The sequence below is a fragment of the Balearica regulorum genome, chromosome 21, assembly GCF_011004875.1.
Source record: "Balearica regulorum gibbericeps isolate bBalReg1 chromosome 21, bBalReg1.pri, whole genome shotgun sequence".
In the NCBI taxonomy this organism is placed as follows: Eukaryota; Metazoa; Chordata; class Aves; order Gruiformes; family Gruidae; genus Balearica; species Balearica regulorum.
The window spans coordinates 755188-772127 of NC_046204.1; the positions used below are offsets into that span (position 1 = coordinate 755188).

Genomic DNA, 16940 nt, shown 5'->3' on the forward strand with positions numbered 1-16940 from the left:
CAACCCAAAGTGAGCAAAACCCACCGTCCCTTTTTAGTATTCCTGCCGTTTGCAGCGTGTCTCCGGAACTATTCATCTGTAACATTTGTAGGCCTATTAAGAGGGAAATACAATTTCATAGTCACAGATAAGAGATTAGACAGATCAATTCCTCCCCGCGAAATGGGCTGAGAAGAACAAACCCGTTTCCAAATTGCGATGTAGAAGGTTTTTGTTCTCTTGGTTAATTGAGCTGTGGGTCCTGCCGCCAACTTTTCTGGTCGCGTTCTCATTAAGCAAGCCAGAAGGTCATGGGCGAGACGTTAAGATGGCCAGCGGGGCGGGGGGGACACGACGTTTGGGAATCTTTGGGGGGAGACGGGCTGAGCCCCGCGGCAGGGCAGCTTTGTCCCTCGCCCCCGTTCCCATCTCCGGGGACCGAGCCGGGAGCGTTTCCCCCAGGAGGGTCGCGGCAGCCCGGCACAGCCCGTTCCGGCAGCGGGCAGCACGCGGTGTGCCGCCATGGAGCATGCAGCGTGCCGCGGTGAGGAGCCGCGGGGCCCGTTACCGTACAAGATGACACGCTGTGCTAGGCTGTAAGAAGGGAGGCTGTCAAAATATTTAGCGGCAGAGTTAAACTGAAACCGCTACATCTGCAGATGGGGAATTCTGCACGATGGCTCTCTAAAAACCTCAAATACTCGTGAAAACACTGCCGTGCGGGCGCAGAGCCGGGCAGAGCCGTTTTCCCGTGCGTGCCTGGCCCTGACCCCCGGCTAGCGGGAGGCAGCCGCTCTCCCGAGACGCTCGGCTCGGATGTGGACACGCGGCCATTTCCTGGGGGCAGAAAGCCAAAGCAGCTCACGCACAAACGTGGAAGGCGATGGGTTTGGTGAGCCGGCTGCACGGTCCCAGCACGCACAGGAAACCTCGGGCTTCTCCCGGCACCGTCAGCAAAGGGCATCGCCGATAACCACCGCGGCGGCCAGGGGAGCGGGCGACGCGGGTGCAAAGGGGAGAAAGGCTGGGAAAACGGCAGGGACACGGCCGGGAGTGCTGCCGGGACGGCGAGAGGGCACCGCTCCCCTGCGCCTCTTTCGGAGGGACCGGCGTCATGCCCAGGCGCCCGCACGCTCCTCAGACCCGCATACGGCAGCTCCGTGCTGAGAACCCTGAATTATTTATAGCCTGTTATCATCCCCATGGTATTATTTGTGTAACCATTAGTTTCTGTAAAGTGTATGAAAGGAGCCGTAAAATACCAAGCATCTCCTCACTTCAGCTGGGAGCTGATTATTTTCCTGCCTGATTTCCCAAGCTCCATCTCAGGCTCTTCACCCTTTGCGCCCGTTGGCGGTGGGAGGGGGAGCACCCTGGGCCGTTGTCAGCCCTCGGCTGCTCCCCCACACAAAGCCTCGGTGCATCGTCCCGGCACAACCGGCGGCATGGGGCCTGGGTCCCGGCTGCGGGCACGGCCGGAGAGGAGGGCGCTGGATTGTTCGCTCCCGTGCTGGGAGCTTTCGTCCTAGCAGGAGGAGCTCTTGACTGGAAAGCAGTGGCTCTTCTCCGGATAAATACATTTTAAAGAAAATGATTTATTCAATGGTATAATGAATTCAGTGCCTTTTAAATGTGACAGTGGGTAAAATACACCAGCCTTCTGCAGGCTTAAATGTCATCTGTAAAGATCAGGCTTTCTCTTCCCTCTCCTGTGCTCGTGGGGCATCCTTTAATTTGATTTTAGAGCGGCTGGGGGCAGCAGGGCTGGCGTGACTGTGGGGACACGGCATCCCTGCATGCCCACGTCTCTGCATCCCCAGGTCCCTGCATCCTCCTGCCCCTGCATCCCCCCATCCCTGCATCCCCGCATCCCCGCATCCCCAGGTCCCTGCATCCCCGCGTAAGTCCCCTGGCACTGCCCAAGCCCGACGAAGAGGAAGAGCAATAAGGGGAAAAGAGCTCAGGATGAGGAAAGTGGAACCCACAAAGCTCCGCAGGTTACTCAAAAGCCAAGTGTCTTGCAGGGGTTTCCTGACGACAGTAATGTGTTTCTTCTCATGCCCAAGTCAACAAAACAAAACTGAATTACACTTCAATGTAAATTTAGAGCCAACCGAAAAATAAAATAGAAACAAGAAAGTGACTAGAAAACACCCTCAAACTCACTTAGTGCAGACATGACAAGAGGCTTGGACAAGACTTGAGAAATTACTCTACAAAACAAGCACTCCAGAGACCAAATAAACTGTTCCAAAGACACAAAAAAATTACCCCGAGCAAGCTCGTATTGATTGCAGGCACCGAACCAAACTAATAACGCGTACACGTTCGTGTCGGCAGTGCCCGCTCCGCACCCACCGCCCTCGGTGACTTCGCCACCGCCAGGTCCTGCATCGGGGGGACCCCTGGGTATCTCTGGAGGTTAAGTGACGAGAAAAGGCGGCACGAGGGTCCGCACGGCCGGGCAGCCTCCGAAACGCGCCCGAAACCCAGGCAAAACTTCTTAAGAAGTGAATTACCTGGAAGGATAACCAGCCGCGGCGGGCAAAGCAGCTGCGGTGAGTTTACGAGCGAGCCCGAGGAGCGAGGATGCACCGGGGGCAGGAGGTAAGGCTGCCGCTGCGGGGAATACAGATGTGCCGGTCTTCCTGGGGAGGGAGCAGCCTAAAATCAAAGGAAAAGACAGTTAACAGCAGAAAGAGAGGGCCAGAAAGGAAACCGAGGGAGCAAGGGAACAGAAGCAGAAGATACAGAGAGACCTGCTGAGCGGAGCCATCGCCCCCGCATCCCCCAGCACCGTCCTTTGGGGCCGTGTTTCCTGTGCAGGCACCATTCCCACGGAGGCTTTTCTGTTCTCCTCCTTCCAACGCCATCCCTCTCCATCTCCCTGCCAGGGGTGATGGTGGCACTTTTGTGAGGAAGATTTTTCTTCAGCCATCTGTTCGGCCCGGCTCGCGTCACCGCCATTTCTCATGCCAATCCCCCACCCCGTCCTTTGCCAGGGGCGCTGCGCTCAACCGCACAGGCTGGAAAGCGGGGGGAAAAATAGGGAGAACCATCAAGAAACACAATTAAAAGAATGGTCTTTCTTTAAAATTGTTTAACCGATGCGATTACTGCCCATAATAATCAGAAAATTCATTTAGGAGTCCCCCAAGCACCACTGCTGCTGGCCGGCCACTGTGGCTGTGGACCACGAGCCCAGCGCCCGGCTCCCGCAGCAGAAGATGCTCAGACCGCGTTTTTGGCCGTTTGCTCCCCTTTCCCTTTTGCTGCTGCCTCAGTTGGCTTCGAGGGGAACCAGGCACCCGGTGGCTACCTGCCCGAGCCGGCTGCCAGTCACGACCCCTGTGCTGTTTTCGGCACCGGTGGGAAGCGAACAGCAGCCATCGGGACCACGAGCCGCTCCACGCGCTGAAAGAGGAAACACAGTATTTTGTGTAAAATTGTCATTCCTAAAAATTTCCCATTATATGACTCTGAGCTTGACAAGCGAAAGAAATGGGGAAGCAGAGCAGCAGCAACTGGCTGTACGTTAATTAGTCAGCCTTACCTCAGGAATACATTAGCCCTGATTGCGCTCGCAGCGTGGGAACGAACCCCGGAGCCGAGAGCCTGCGGCTGGGAGCAGGGTCGGGGCTGCAGAGCCGTGCCGGACACGCCGGTTCCCCTGCCTCGGGCTGGCATTCAGCATCCCCATCTTTTAACCTAAGCAAAATAACAGAAACCAACCCCCCATCTGACCAAAGACTTGCTCCGGGCCAGTAAGTAAGAGCAGGCGATGAGGGATTCAGGTGACAAAAGTGGAAGCTGGAGCGGCTGCCAAACACAAACGGTGCTGCTGGCAGGCCAGCGCTGCCCAGAGAGGGAAATATTGTCATGTGGCTGAACAGCTCTGGCCGCCTTCCCGGGGCCGTTGGCCATCCCAGAGCTCCGGACGGGAGCCTGGCTGCCCCCACCCATCACCCCGCCGGCCGAGAAGCAGCTTCCTCGGTCACGGCTCCCAGAATGAGCCTTTCCCTCCCACTGAACGGCGAGGAGCCTCGGAGACGCAGGCAAAGGCAGGTTCCCGGGAGGAACGCTCGCCAGCCTCCGTGCAGACGAGGCCAGGCTGGCAAAGGGGGTTGGCGCCCCGTGCAAACACCGCCTCTCCCGGCATGGCAGACCTGGCTGCGAGGGAACGCACTGCGAACCCTCGATTTCCACTTTGGTTTAGTGCCGACACACACACACACGTGCGGATCAATGGTCGCCTCACCTCCCGGCAGGTGATGGTGAAGTCTATACGTACCGCGTTACCTCGACTGGCACGGCGCAGGGCTGTTTCCCGCAGCGGGCAGGGAGGGGATGCCCTTTGCCTGCCGGGCATTGCTCTCCCCGGGAAGCGCAGCGGCATCGCCGGGTGCCCGGCTCAGAAACTGCCCTGCCAAAAGCAGCAGCTGGTACACGGTAAAACACGAGAGAAAAAAAACAGAAAAAGGTTTTCTTTCAGATTATTGAACCAACTGTAGTAAAAACTTCATGTTTAGTATGCATGACCTGCTCCATGCACTCCACTCTAATAAATTGGTGGAACATCTTGCACAGCTGAATCATTAGGGGGTGGGTGACACGCTAGGAGCCACTTGTAAAAGCAAGGGAAAACAAAAAAAAATTAAACTAGGCACATAAAATACCAACCGATTTTCTCATCCTAATAGATTTCAAATGGCGAATCTGATCACAGCTAAGCACCGAGCGTATGAGGAGTTCGGGTGCTGCTGGGGCCCTCCCTGGATGCGAAAGGGAAGGGCGAAGCGTGCCGAATGCTGCCGGGACGGCGGCTGGGGGCAGGAGCCGTTATCCGCTGTTACCTTACAAACCTGCTGACGAACACCACGCTCTTCGGAGCTCTTCTTCAAAGGTGTGTTGTAGCTTGCTGCTTCCTAATTACCTTCTATGTTCTGCATAATTTTTGTTTTGAATTTCAGATGGGAAAACACCATAAACTCGCTAATTAATTACTTTTTAACCCCGGCGTATCAGCTGAAGCGTGCGCTTTGCCATGCAACCTCTCCTCTCCACGGGAAATCGTCCTCCGAGCCGAGCGCTGGGGCAGCCTCCAGCCGAGCGGCTGAATTTGCGAGGGGTTTCACCGAAACCCCTGGAAAACACCGGAAGGTGAGAACAAGGAGCCGGATATTCTGATTTTTGGCTACGGCAGCAGCCGCTCCCCAAACCCGGCCCCGTGCGGTGCCCGGCTGCCTGGGAGCAGAAACCGCTGCGGAGGTGACATTACCCGGTGATTGATGGACTTCATATTTCAAAAGCCCATGAGCTGCTGAAGGGAAATGTTTAGAGAATCTAAAGCAGCTGGAAGCACCACCGGGGGCGTGTGCGTGGGAAAAATAACAAACCAAAAAGGCAGAAAGAGAGGAAGGAGGCAGGGGACTGCCAGCTGCCCGGCCCCGGGGCTGGCTCCCAAACCCACCGGCCGGGGTCTCGTTCCGTCAGGCTCCAGAAACGGCTGCAGGTTTTGACAGCCAGCCCTTCTCTCTCTGCTCCTCTTAATTCTCCTGTCGTCTCCTTTCTGGTTGAAAACGTCCAGCTCAGGGTTACTCCGCGCCATCACGATCCGTGTCCCACAGTCTTTTCGGTTAAAGGCAGGGCAACGGGATGAATCAAGGGGGAAAAAAGCCAAAACGGAACCTGGGGCGATCCGAGCGGGTGAGCGACTTGCTTCTCGGCACACTGAGCTGGAAATTATTTTTTCCTTTGTTTACATGAATCATTCATGTTTTCATCAGCTTCAAAAGCAAACAGGCAAATGTAAACGTTCAGACTGTTAAATGGGAATACATTGATGCGAAAACAAATAGAGGTTTAATGTCCTTTCCTTTAATTCCCGTGAACGCACGTTAACGAGAAGGTGGGGAGCTGAGCTCTGTTGACAGAGCAGGGCTAATGAGAGACACGACTGGACTGGCGATGAGGAGCGTGGCCATGGCGATGGGATGGCGACGGCAGCGTGGGCACAGCCCGACGGCCGCCGTCCCCATCCCGCCCCACACACGAGGGGCACGGCAAGGGCCGGGGGACACACACACACGTCTGGCTGAGCCCCCCAGGGACGCAGGGGTTTGGACGGCAGGGCGGGGGCGGCGCAGCCCCGGTCCAGGGGCGCATCCCTCGGGGACCGTGGCCGGTCCCCCCCGGCGCCCGCCTTGCCGCGCCACGTGCTGCCAGAGCCCCAGTAAGCTCGTTACGCCCCTCGCGCTCCATCAATCATTTTTTCATAGAGTTGGAAGATTATAGCTTCTTATACGCTACCTCCAGTCCAGCTTGTCACGGGAAAACTCCAGGGAGAAATTCGCGGAGATGTATTAAAGCCATCCAACGCTTTCTCCATGGCAACTGGGACCGGTGCAAATCCCATCAGCCCTGCCTGGAGCGGGATGAGAGCTCCTCCGCAGCGCTTCCAGGCGCCCAGATAACGGCAGATAGAGGGAAAACGTCTTCATTAGCTCGAGATGCCTCCCAACTATAACACACAATAACGCTTGATTAACGCCGAAGTGTTTATCACTTACGAAATACATTTGTCTGAGGCTCCTCGGCAACTCGCGCTTGCCCTGGCCTTTTCCTGCCTCGTCTGAGCGATCTTACATTCAGATGCACAGGCGTACATCCGAGCGCTCGAGCAGGCGGGGAAGGAGAAGGGCCGTGGCTGGGCAGAGTGCAACCGCAGCTGCACGCAGGACACCACTAAATCGCCTGACAAAGATCAAATGAGGGCGTATTTACAATAACACATAATTAATAACACTATTATTAATTTTAAAAGTCTTGCTCTTTGTTTGTTGTGCTGTCCTCAGCGCGGCCAGGAGCCTCCGCACAAAGCGGGAGAGGTCCTGCGGCACGGAGCAGATGTCAGGTGTTTAATACTAAAAGTTACGGCCACGGCGTACGCTGGAAGCTCTTTAAAAATAGCTCGAGGTCTGCGCGTGCACAGGCGACACAGCGAGCGAGAGGGATGTCCTACATTTCCCGGCTCGCTTAATCCCTCAGGCTGATGACAAAATCCCCACTCATCCTCCCGGCAGGCGCGTTCCCCCTTCCAGCTCGGCGAAGAACCTTTCCCGTAATTAAGGGCTTCACCTTCCCCAGCAGCCGCGGTGTCGGGGGCCTCGGGCTGTTTTTGGCGGGTGCAGCGGCTTCCCCGGAGCAGGGCACCTCCCGCGGGGCAGGAGCCGGCCGGGCACTCACCGGGGCTGGGTTCGGCCGTGGTGGCAGCAGGACTCCGCAGGGAACCGGCACCCTCGGCGTGCCGCCGCCTCGGCCGTGCTGCTTGCACAAAGCCGAGAGGACGAGGGCACGAGGAGCGGGGCGTCGCTGGTGCCGTCCAGCCGACAGCCTTGCTCTCCGAGGAAAAAATCTTGTTTGAACCACTGGAGCGAATCTGCGATTTTAGCTCAGCTGAACCTACCACCAAACTGCGAGGGAGCCAAACCCTTTGAAGTCTGCCATGTCCAATCCATTATTAATCACTGTAAATCTGGTATAATCTCTACAAGCATATTCTGCTCCCTACAAGTAGAGTGGTGCCAACTTGCTCTAATAAATCCTGCGTCGGGGCAGCTATTGTGGCTTCTCTTCATGTGGCATTTCCCAGCAGAAATATTTAAACAATAACAGTCTCTATTTGGTGCAGTCACTTTTGTTTTAGAAGACTACAGTCTAACGTGTAACAGATTTAGAGCTCACAGAAAGGCTTGGATTTACGGCACGCTTTCTTTCCAATGCTTTTTTTGTTTCTAATAATCCCCGTGAGGCATTAACCATCTCCGTTTGGGTTCCTAACTTTGTGCCAAAGCAAGAAAACTATGTTGTTCTTCCTAGCCAAAACTTTGGAGGAAATTCTGCAAGTTCTACCGAAAAGGAGCATTGCTAAAAAAAACCCAATCTAGCATCGCTTCCCCATGGACTAGGAAGGACTTGCCGATTTCTCTAGAGACAGCTGGGATGCTCCACGGAGAAAGAGAAGAAGAACAGGCGTGCACGAGGAGCGCTCTTCATGGAGCAAGGAATTCCGCAGGCCAGTTCGTGGCAGTTAGTGAAAATCGGTGAGTTCCCTCCTCCTTTGCGAAGCAGACCTCGAGGACGGAGATAAGGTTCTATGAATCTTTCCCCTATCGTGAGTTTTTCACGCAGCCTACAAGGAAAACGTTTGCTGCTCGGCGCTTGGGAGGAAAGGCAACGCTGCCGCGGGGAAGGGAGCGCTGGCTGCAGAAGCGGCCCGTGATACCAACGGCCATCGCGATGAAAGGCGTAAAGCCACGGCAAAGGGGCGATGGCTCCGGGAGCTGCAGAACCACCCGCGAGGATCAGCATTTTACTCACCCACAGCCACGGGTCGTGGCTGCCTGCGGCGGCGGGCGATGCTCCAAGGCCTGACTCGGCTTTCGGACGGACCGGTTCCCCGCAGGCAAGAGGGGCCAACCGGCCGAAAGACCTCACAGGGACAACAAGCAAAAAACCCTCAACCCCCAAATATAGACTGGTCAGAAAGGATCAAAACTGCCCCCCGCATTGTTCAGGGGGTATGAAATGGAGGAGGTTTATACCCCGAGCTGCTACCCAATGCTGTACGGAAACAGGGCTGCGTATATAAAGGACTGCTGGAGATTTATCAGCTCTTACTTAGCTTGCAGTCTATCGCAGACACCCTCCTAATTCCTGTGGGCACCTGGCGACGGCTGCTTTGAGCAACGCGCGCGAGCGAAGCCGGTCTCCCAGAGGAGCCGGGAAGCTCCGAGGCTTGATACCGGCTCCGACGTTTCCCAGACGTGCGAAACGTTTCCCGCAAGAGTCTGCAGCTTCGACACTCCGCACGCGTCAGCGTCTCTCACAGGACGCCAGCGCCAGGAGCCCGTCTCTCCGCGCTGGCACACGTTGGCACCGGAGAGCCCCGGGCAGCGCGGCCGCTCGCCGCACGTCTCCTCCGCGCCAGCACAGCCAGCCGGGAGAAGGAGCCGGGAAGGCCGCTGGGCCAAACGACAGCTTGTTTTCTCTCTCTCCGACAAACGAGTCGGAGCTCCAAAAGCAATTTAGTCTGGGAATAAAGATCCAAGTACCCACTGCTGAGGCTGAGGCACTACGGGAGGGACGCTGCAGCGAACTCGGCTTCCAGGCACTTGGTTTTCACTTGACTTCCTCAGCTGGCAGCTCGCAGCGGACTAAACGCTCTCCAAGAGGAGCAGCTATTTCCTACCCGCGCCAAGGACTCTGGCCAGAAAACGCTTTTTTTTCCTCCCCTGATGCTGCTCATCAATTTTGTTTGTTTGTTTTCTTTTTTTAAAAGCTTTTGCTGCTTTCCCAATTAGGATGTGATTAAAAAAAAGACAAGAAGGAAGACTGGAGGTACAGAGAACTCAGCCGGATCCCTAGCGTGAGCGGCGGTGATTGCAGAGATGTCCAAACCCTTTTGGCGATGGGGCGGGCAGCCAGGCCACCACATCTTCACCTTCCTCCTCCTCCTGCCAACAGAGCTCGTTTAGTGCCTTGCCCGCCTTGATAAATCGGCAATAAAAATGCACAGGGAACTCAAGCCGGATCGATTTATTTCAATATTTCTGACGCAGTTGCCGCAGAAGCTGAGAGCCGGGGAACCAACAATGCAATTTCCTACCAGAGAAGCGGCGAGATGTCGGGTATAAATTACGCTTAAATGCCACACAGATAATGAGGTTGCAGCCGTGAAGATTTATCTCCCCTTTTCTTGCCTTGAAAACCCCCTGAGACAGCAATCTGATGGGGCAGCTGTCACGACACAACCCTCCCGATAGGATCAGGCCTCACGAGAGATGTTTCCCTTCACGGATGCTGCGGGGATGGAGCTGGGGTACCCAAACTGCAGAGCTGTGCTTTCCTCCCTCATTCTCTCACCTCTGCAGCTCTGAGGTCGGAACACGGGTCTAACAACTGAAAATCAGAATATTAATGTTCACCTTTTGGGGAGCAGTTGGCTATGCCACTTCCAATGAAGAACAGTATTAATTTTGGTGCTCAAAAGCGAGATCTGAGGCAGTTTCCGTCATTATCAGGGAGACGTGGCAGAGCTCGTGTGGGCTGTCTGCTGGGAGCCAGGACCTAAAAGAGTCAATTTTTCTGTTTTCATCTGCACAAAGAAGAACATACCTCACGCGCCTGCTCTCTCTGAGCAGATCTAGCTGGAGTTCATCATCTCTACCCGCTTCCCTATATTTAGAGTCCCTCTCAACGCGTGTTTTGAGCAGTGATTCTGGTAAATAAACTGCCAGGGGCATTCCCGTCAGTTCATTACGGGGCACGTGCCCGACCCACGGGATCAGGGTTTCTAATGGTTCAAATCAGGCTTCGCTGTAGTGCCTCAAGTGACGACTAATTGCATCTCTTGGGGCTCCCACCACTTCCCGGCCCTCCTACCTGATTGCAAGCAGCTCGTTAGTTTGCTGCTGAAAGCCTGGCACCTCCGCGCGGGGCCGGCCGGCTGGGAGCGGGGCCGCGGCGTTGCCTCCTGCGCTCCCCTTCCCTTCGCGGCATCCCGCACCCCCGGCGAGTTCGCCGAGCCCTCGGAGCTGCGGGCGGGTGCTTGGCCAGGTTTGGTACCGCCGGCCGCACTCCATGGTCTGGGGTTGGTACAGACTCGCCGACAGCCAATGCAGGGACCCCCCGGCCCCACCTCTGCCGGGGTGTGGTGTGACGCCCGGGGGGCTGGGGAGGGGGGTCCCTGTGCCCGGGGGGCGGCGGGGACAGGGGAGGCGTGCACGCCGCAGAGGGTGCTGCCTTGCAAGGGCACGCGCCAGCTCTTTCTTGGCACTTCATCAAGTGTACGTGCAGAAGGAAATCAAAGGAAGACTCCGAGATTGGCGGCAGTAACTGGCTTTTCCAAAAATATCCTTCCCCCGTCGGGGGAAGCTCTATTTTTAGAGCTGTGGAGCACCACACTGACAAGCGGCGGGGTCAAAGCTTACCTTTAAACTCCTGAAATTCCTTTGCCCTTGTGCAAGCACCTCGGTTCCTCAGCCGGCTCTCAAAGGTAACGACGCGCAGTACGGCCAGCGAGCCCTGGCTCCCCGCTTCCCCCGGAGCTTCGATGCCCAGGAGCTGCGCGGGCAGGGTCAGCTCGGACGTGACCGCACGCCGTCCATGTCATAGATTACTTTCTTCTTTAGCCCGAGCGGTTGACACGCGTCTATGAAAATGATCTATAATTTAAAAGCCCACAGTGAGATCTCCAGGTGGGGAAATTGCTGTGTTGTGACTTTTGTAGAGGAGACGTACGTGCTCAGGCAAAGAAGTAACTCCCTGGATGTCTGGATCCTTCTGCTCTGCTCCAATGGAGGCGGCAGAATAGGGCAGGTTAATTAAATTATCACAGATCTGAGAGCTGCTCGACAGCAAGGGAAATACGGGGAGACCCCAGCCAGAGCTGTCGGGCTGCTGCGTCGAGCACACAGCCTCTACAATTAAAAATCTCGCAGTTCTATCGCTAGGAATAAAAGCCACCATTTGCATGTTAAAACACCTCGGCTTACCAGCAATTGCCCTCTCTAACTTTCCTGGTTTACACAGTTTCCAGGATGAATAATGCAACGAAACTCCTCATCAGCGACACGTATTCAAAAATGTGGTAGGACCTCTTTTTCTCCCCTAAACCGACACGTGTTCTGCAGGAAGTCTTTCCACCGAGACACCTCAACACCTGCTGCCAACACCTTCTGTGAGTGGCTTTTCCCCTGTGAGGCTGGGCAGGAGACGCCTGCCCGTGCAAACAAACCCGCCGGGCTGCAGGCAGCTGCCTGCGGAGGGTCCCTGCCCGGCCGGGGCCGAGCGAGCCTCCACGGCAGGTTTTAAATATTAAAAGTGCAAAGAAGTCCCATCCGCTCCGCTCGTCATGTTCGTAACAATCGATAAAATCATGGGAATGTGTTTTCCTGACTGATGCGGAGTCCCGTTTCCCCAGGAACGGTCACCGAGACATCAGAAACCCTGCCTCTCTGTCCCCATTTATGCCAATGGGATGTATGTGGCTCTAATAATGCCCCTAATCATTTTTCCATGGCTCAGATTACAGCCTGACAGCTTTCCTGTTTGTCCAAATTAAAACACAATCTCTGCAGAGATTCCATTAACGAGGTCTTGCATCTCTTCCTTTAGGAATAAGCCAATTAGCTCATAGGAAAAAAAAAAAAATTGCTGTCAACTCAATTCTGAAATCTGGAAGCAGATTATCTTAAATTTGAATGATCTAGATGACATTTCATTTTAAAATGTCCTCTTGTCTGAAGAGGAAAGAGAATTAAAGGAGGAAGCAATTGATCCGTCCCTCGGACATCACCCAGACCAGCAGAGATGCACAGAGAGCGCCCGGCCGCAGCGCCCGCTGCCCGTCCTGCCTCACAGGGAAACGCATCTTTCCCCGGGCTGGCAGATTCTGCTTAGCGAGAAAGAGCGAGGCGTTTCTGCTCGGGAACAACAGAGAGAGAAAGAGCCAAGAGGCGACTTGCCCTCCGATGGGGCAGCTGAGCGCATCACCCTGCGCCACGCCAGCAGCGCGCTCTGCAGCCGAGTTCCACTTCCCAGCCCCGCGCCCGGGCGATCCCGCTCCTCACCGGGGGAATCGGCACGACGGAGGCTTGGGCTATTTCCACATGCCGAGGAACCCACCTATACAATTACATCCAATATTTTGCTTTCCATTTCCACTAACGCCTCGGTAAGTAATCTACTTGTAAGTAATGTACATAATCTCCTTAACATAAGTAATGAACCTCTCCTTATTTGCATTTGCAAGTGTTTATTAGTTTGTACTTTCATTAAGCACAGATCTTCCACCGAGCTCAAGGAAAACGGCTTGCTGGATTTCATTAGCCGCCAATCCCCCCACGTGCCACGCACCTATTTACAGGCCGTATCTCAATTCTAGCACGGGTCGTAATGATGTGAAAAATATTGCTGAAAGCGGCGCTGCAGCAGCTACTGAAATGACCTTTATCATTGCTGTCACCTCCAAAGTGACGGCAGAGCGCTGGTGGTGCACAGGACCTGGCCGAGACCTCCCTCGCCTAACAGCGGGCACCAGCTCACGCCGACAGCACGCAGCGGAGCTCGGGATGTGGGGAATTCCTGTAAAAGTGACAAACTCCATTTGCAGGAGGCTCGGAGCGGGTGCTGGCAGCCCGGCCGGCGGTGCCGGCTGCTCTGGCACACCAGCGCTGCTCAAGGAACATGCGTTTTCTATCAATGCAAATTGTTCGCTTGCATTAGAAAATCAAATGATTTCCATTTATACATGTTTAATGAGAATTTCAAAAGCGCATAAAGCAGCTAATGCTTCCAGGCTGCGAGCAGGCGCTTGGAGCCGGAGATGAAGAGGTCTGCTGCACCGCTGGATCCCGGCCCCACCACCGTCACCTCCCCGGGCTGGCCGCCAAAGGGCATCGCTTCAGACGTGAAACGCATCCCCGGCCCTCGGCTCCCCCGGCCCGGCCACCCGCGGCAGCAAACGGGCGGGACGGCCCAAGCTACGAGACCGAAACTCGCTCATTAACAAGCTGTTAAATAATTAATAAGTTTATATATAATTGCTTCTGTGTACATAATCTTGCATTTTTCAGAAAACTATCATCAATTTTCAGTTAGTTCCACTCGAGGAAACAAGGGCTAATGCTTTCATTTGAGCAGATGAATATTTATGACGTGCTTGTTCTGTCTGGGGCTGGGGAAAAACGGATTATTCGGCTTCCTAACGTGCAAAAGGTGCGTGGGGGGAACGCGCAGCAGTGCCCGTCGGCAGCTCCAGACCTCCCACCCCAGCTAACCGGCATCCGAAGTTCATGAAAGTTTGGCCAACTTTGGGCTGGTGAGCGGGTCGCGGAGATCAGCTCACCGCTCTGAAACGGGGCTGGGACTGGGTCCCCTGCTGCTGGGAGCACCCGTCACAGCGCTGATTATTTATCTGCTATTTGTCTATTATTTCATCTCCCGGGACGGGCCAAGCAGAGGTGGGGAGAAACGCGTAGGGAGGACGAGGGCACAGGCGAGGTGCAAAGTTCTCCTTTTCTCCAGTTCTCCAGAGCCTCGTGCCTGCCCCGCTGCCCGTAACTCATCCTCCAAAACCCAGGAGCATCATTTAAACTGAAAAGGGCCGCGGCTTGATAGGAGAAAATGCCTAAACGCGTTCAGACAAAACGCCTGTGATTACCATACGTGCCATTGCCACAAACACACGATCGGTGCCTGTACGGGATCGGGAGCGCTCGCCCGCTACGCCTTGAAAAGCATCCTTCAGAAAATCCCGACTGTTGGCCCCTAAATCATGTCTCCGCATGCTGCTGGGAGCCAGCCCTCCTTCCAGCCCCATCTCCGCGGACATCCCTTCCGGCAATCGTGTCCGAGCGGGTACCGGCCACACGAATCCTGCCAAGGACCTCCCCGTCCCGGAGCGAGGTAACAGCGACGGAGCAGCTGAGCGTGCACGCCGCACACCTTGCAGCGGGGAACGGTGGCCGCTGCGCTCCCAGGGTGCTGCAAGGTCTCCCGGAGCCTTGATGAAATGAGCCATCGAAGGGGCGGTTGGACTTTTTTGGGTGCAAAGAGCCAGCAGACAGGAGGGTTTCAGAAAAGCTTCATTACCGTGGGAGCGGCAGAGGTGGCTGCGGATCCGTGCCCTTGGAATGACAGAACTCGGCGCCGTGACAGCTCGATGCCGAAGCAACCCGAGCTGAGCAGGAACCTTTTGATCTCAAAATATTCTTCCCTTTGTTTTACACCACGGCTCCGTGGCGTGCGGCTCCTCAGCTTCCGTGCCGTAAGAAGTGCTACGGCAGCCTCGGCTTGCCGTGGAAACCAAATATTTTGACTTTGCTTTCATTCCTGTTTTTTTAAAGTGTGTTCTGAGTGAATAATAAATATGGCTCTTGAGGCAGCTGGTGTTTCTCTCTCTAGCGCACAAGGTAAGGTAGAAACAAACATATTTGCTTTTGCTCCAACTATTTATACACTAATAGTAGCTGCGGTCTTAACGGCGTAAAAATGTAATTACCGCACATGTGCTTACAAGCCCTAATTAGTGCAACATTTAAGCATACGCTTAAACACATCACCACTCGTGGCGGTTTTATTGCGGGCTCTGCAAGGGCTGCCAGCCGCCGGCCGGCCGGGGGCCGTGCCCAGTTCACCGCGCGCTGATCGGAACCCGCTCAAGGTTTGCGCACCTTGAAAGCCGGGAAGTTATTTTGATCCCAACCGGTGAGTGGTCGTAACGAGCCTCGGCCATCAAAAGAGTCGCATCTTCCCGCGGAGATCGTTGCACGGGGAGAACGCTGGAGGAAGGCGAGGATGGAGCCGCGGGTGCTCGGCCGCCCCGCGGGCGCTGCCCCCGCGTTAGTTGCGAGCGGCAGCGGGGGACGCAGCCTGGCCTCCCCTCCGTCCCGCTCCCCAGCCTCTGTGTGACAGGGAGCAACCGCGGCGTACAGAGGAACACGGTACTCGCCCTTTGCTAATCCAGGAGACGTTTTTCCTTTTCTCCTTTTTTCCCTTTGCGTTGGCAACAACACTAGCTCAGCGAAACCATAATTAAGATCATTACAGGAGCAACTTACTTATTAACAGATTGCAACCTTTTCGACAAGATTCACCGGGTTTCCCCCTTCGAGCGCAAACTCCTCGTGCACGAGACGTAAGGAAGGACGCGCGGAAGGACGGGGCTGGCCGGCGTGACCCCCACCTCTGCTCCCTCCTCCACCGGCAGACCCCAGCTCAATCCCCCGAAACCGCTGCTGCCCCCGGGGAGGGGGGTGCTGAGCCCAGCGGGCCGGTCCTGGGGAGGGAGGGCTGCCGGTCCCGGCCCCCGCTGCCCCGTCCGGGGGCTCAGGCAGCGCTCGCCCAGCACCGGGAGCCAGCACCACGCGAGAGCTGCTCTCCAGTGTCTGCCATCTGCCCCTCAGACTGAGACGATGCACTCCTGCGTCAGCCCCGTAAGTAGCTGGAATTTAATTCCTGACTTAATGTTTCCCTGGATGCTTATTTATAATGAACTGAAGCACAATATGATCTTCTCCACGGGAAGTGCAGCAAGCAGCTCGTTGCAGGAACTCCTGGAAGCACAGAGGAAGGAATCGGGAAAGAGCCGAAAGGTGCGATCCGCGGTCTGGGAAAGGAGCCGCGGTGCCGGCGGGACGCAGCTGGGGATGCGGGTGTGCAGCCTCCTGCCGCCGTGTCTCGCGAGTCGGGATGGAAACAGCTCTGAAATCGCTGGACAGAAAATTAAAAACTCCTGGGAGAATTTGCCCCAATCTTTCACTGTGTGTTCAGGAAAAAGAGCTGCTGCTTCTACTCAGGAGACCCAGCTCCCCTCTCTAGAATAAATTCAGCATTGCATTTTTCCACTGCAAACTTAGACTAGTCCTTTTTTTTTTTTTTCCCCTTTCAGTTTCCCCGGTCTGCCTGACAGTAAGCGATACAGAGGCCACGACTGGCTTTTCTGACACGCATTGGGCAGGTTGGTGCTTACGCCGGGGCACGTGCTGCGGCGGCTGTGACTTACCCACTGCCTCGCAAGATCCCCCCGGTCCCCCCCGGCTCCGCGGTACGTGGCCTCTGGCAGCGGTGCACCAGTGTGGAAGGGAGATGCCGGGAGCGTGGGCTTACACTCCGGCTCCGGCACGGCTTGCGCCCGGTGCGTCGCTCCTGGGATGCGCAGGCATCCTCACCCGCACGCCTTCCCGGGGCTCCCGTGCCGGCAGAGCCGTGGCACTAATTGGCTTCATGATGGCACAGAATTACTGCGATTTGTAGCCGGGAGGGATGTGGATGTCATTTCAAATCATTATTGGCTCATGGCAAAGGGACCGCACGCTCCCACAACCGGATCTCTGCAACGAAGGGCTGCGATCCACCCGCATCCAAACCCAGGCTGGCGAGCACGCAAGGCACCGCGA

General features: G+C 55.7%; 1 protein-coding gene across 1 annotated transcript in view; it reads right to left on the reverse strand.

Annotated features, from left to right (window-relative positions):
• Window positions 1–1863: 1863 nt before the first annotated feature.
• Window positions 1864–16940, reverse strand: part of AJAP1 (adherens junctions associated protein 1) — a 98159-nt gene continuing 83082 nt past the window's right edge. Inside the window, exon 5 of the mRNA XM_075773228.1 lies at window positions 1864–2643. Within this exon, the coding sequence (XP_075629343.1) occupies window positions 2544–2643 (100 nt within the window). The 3' untranslated portion in view covers window positions 1864–2543. The remainder of the gene's footprint in view (window positions 2644–16940) is intronic.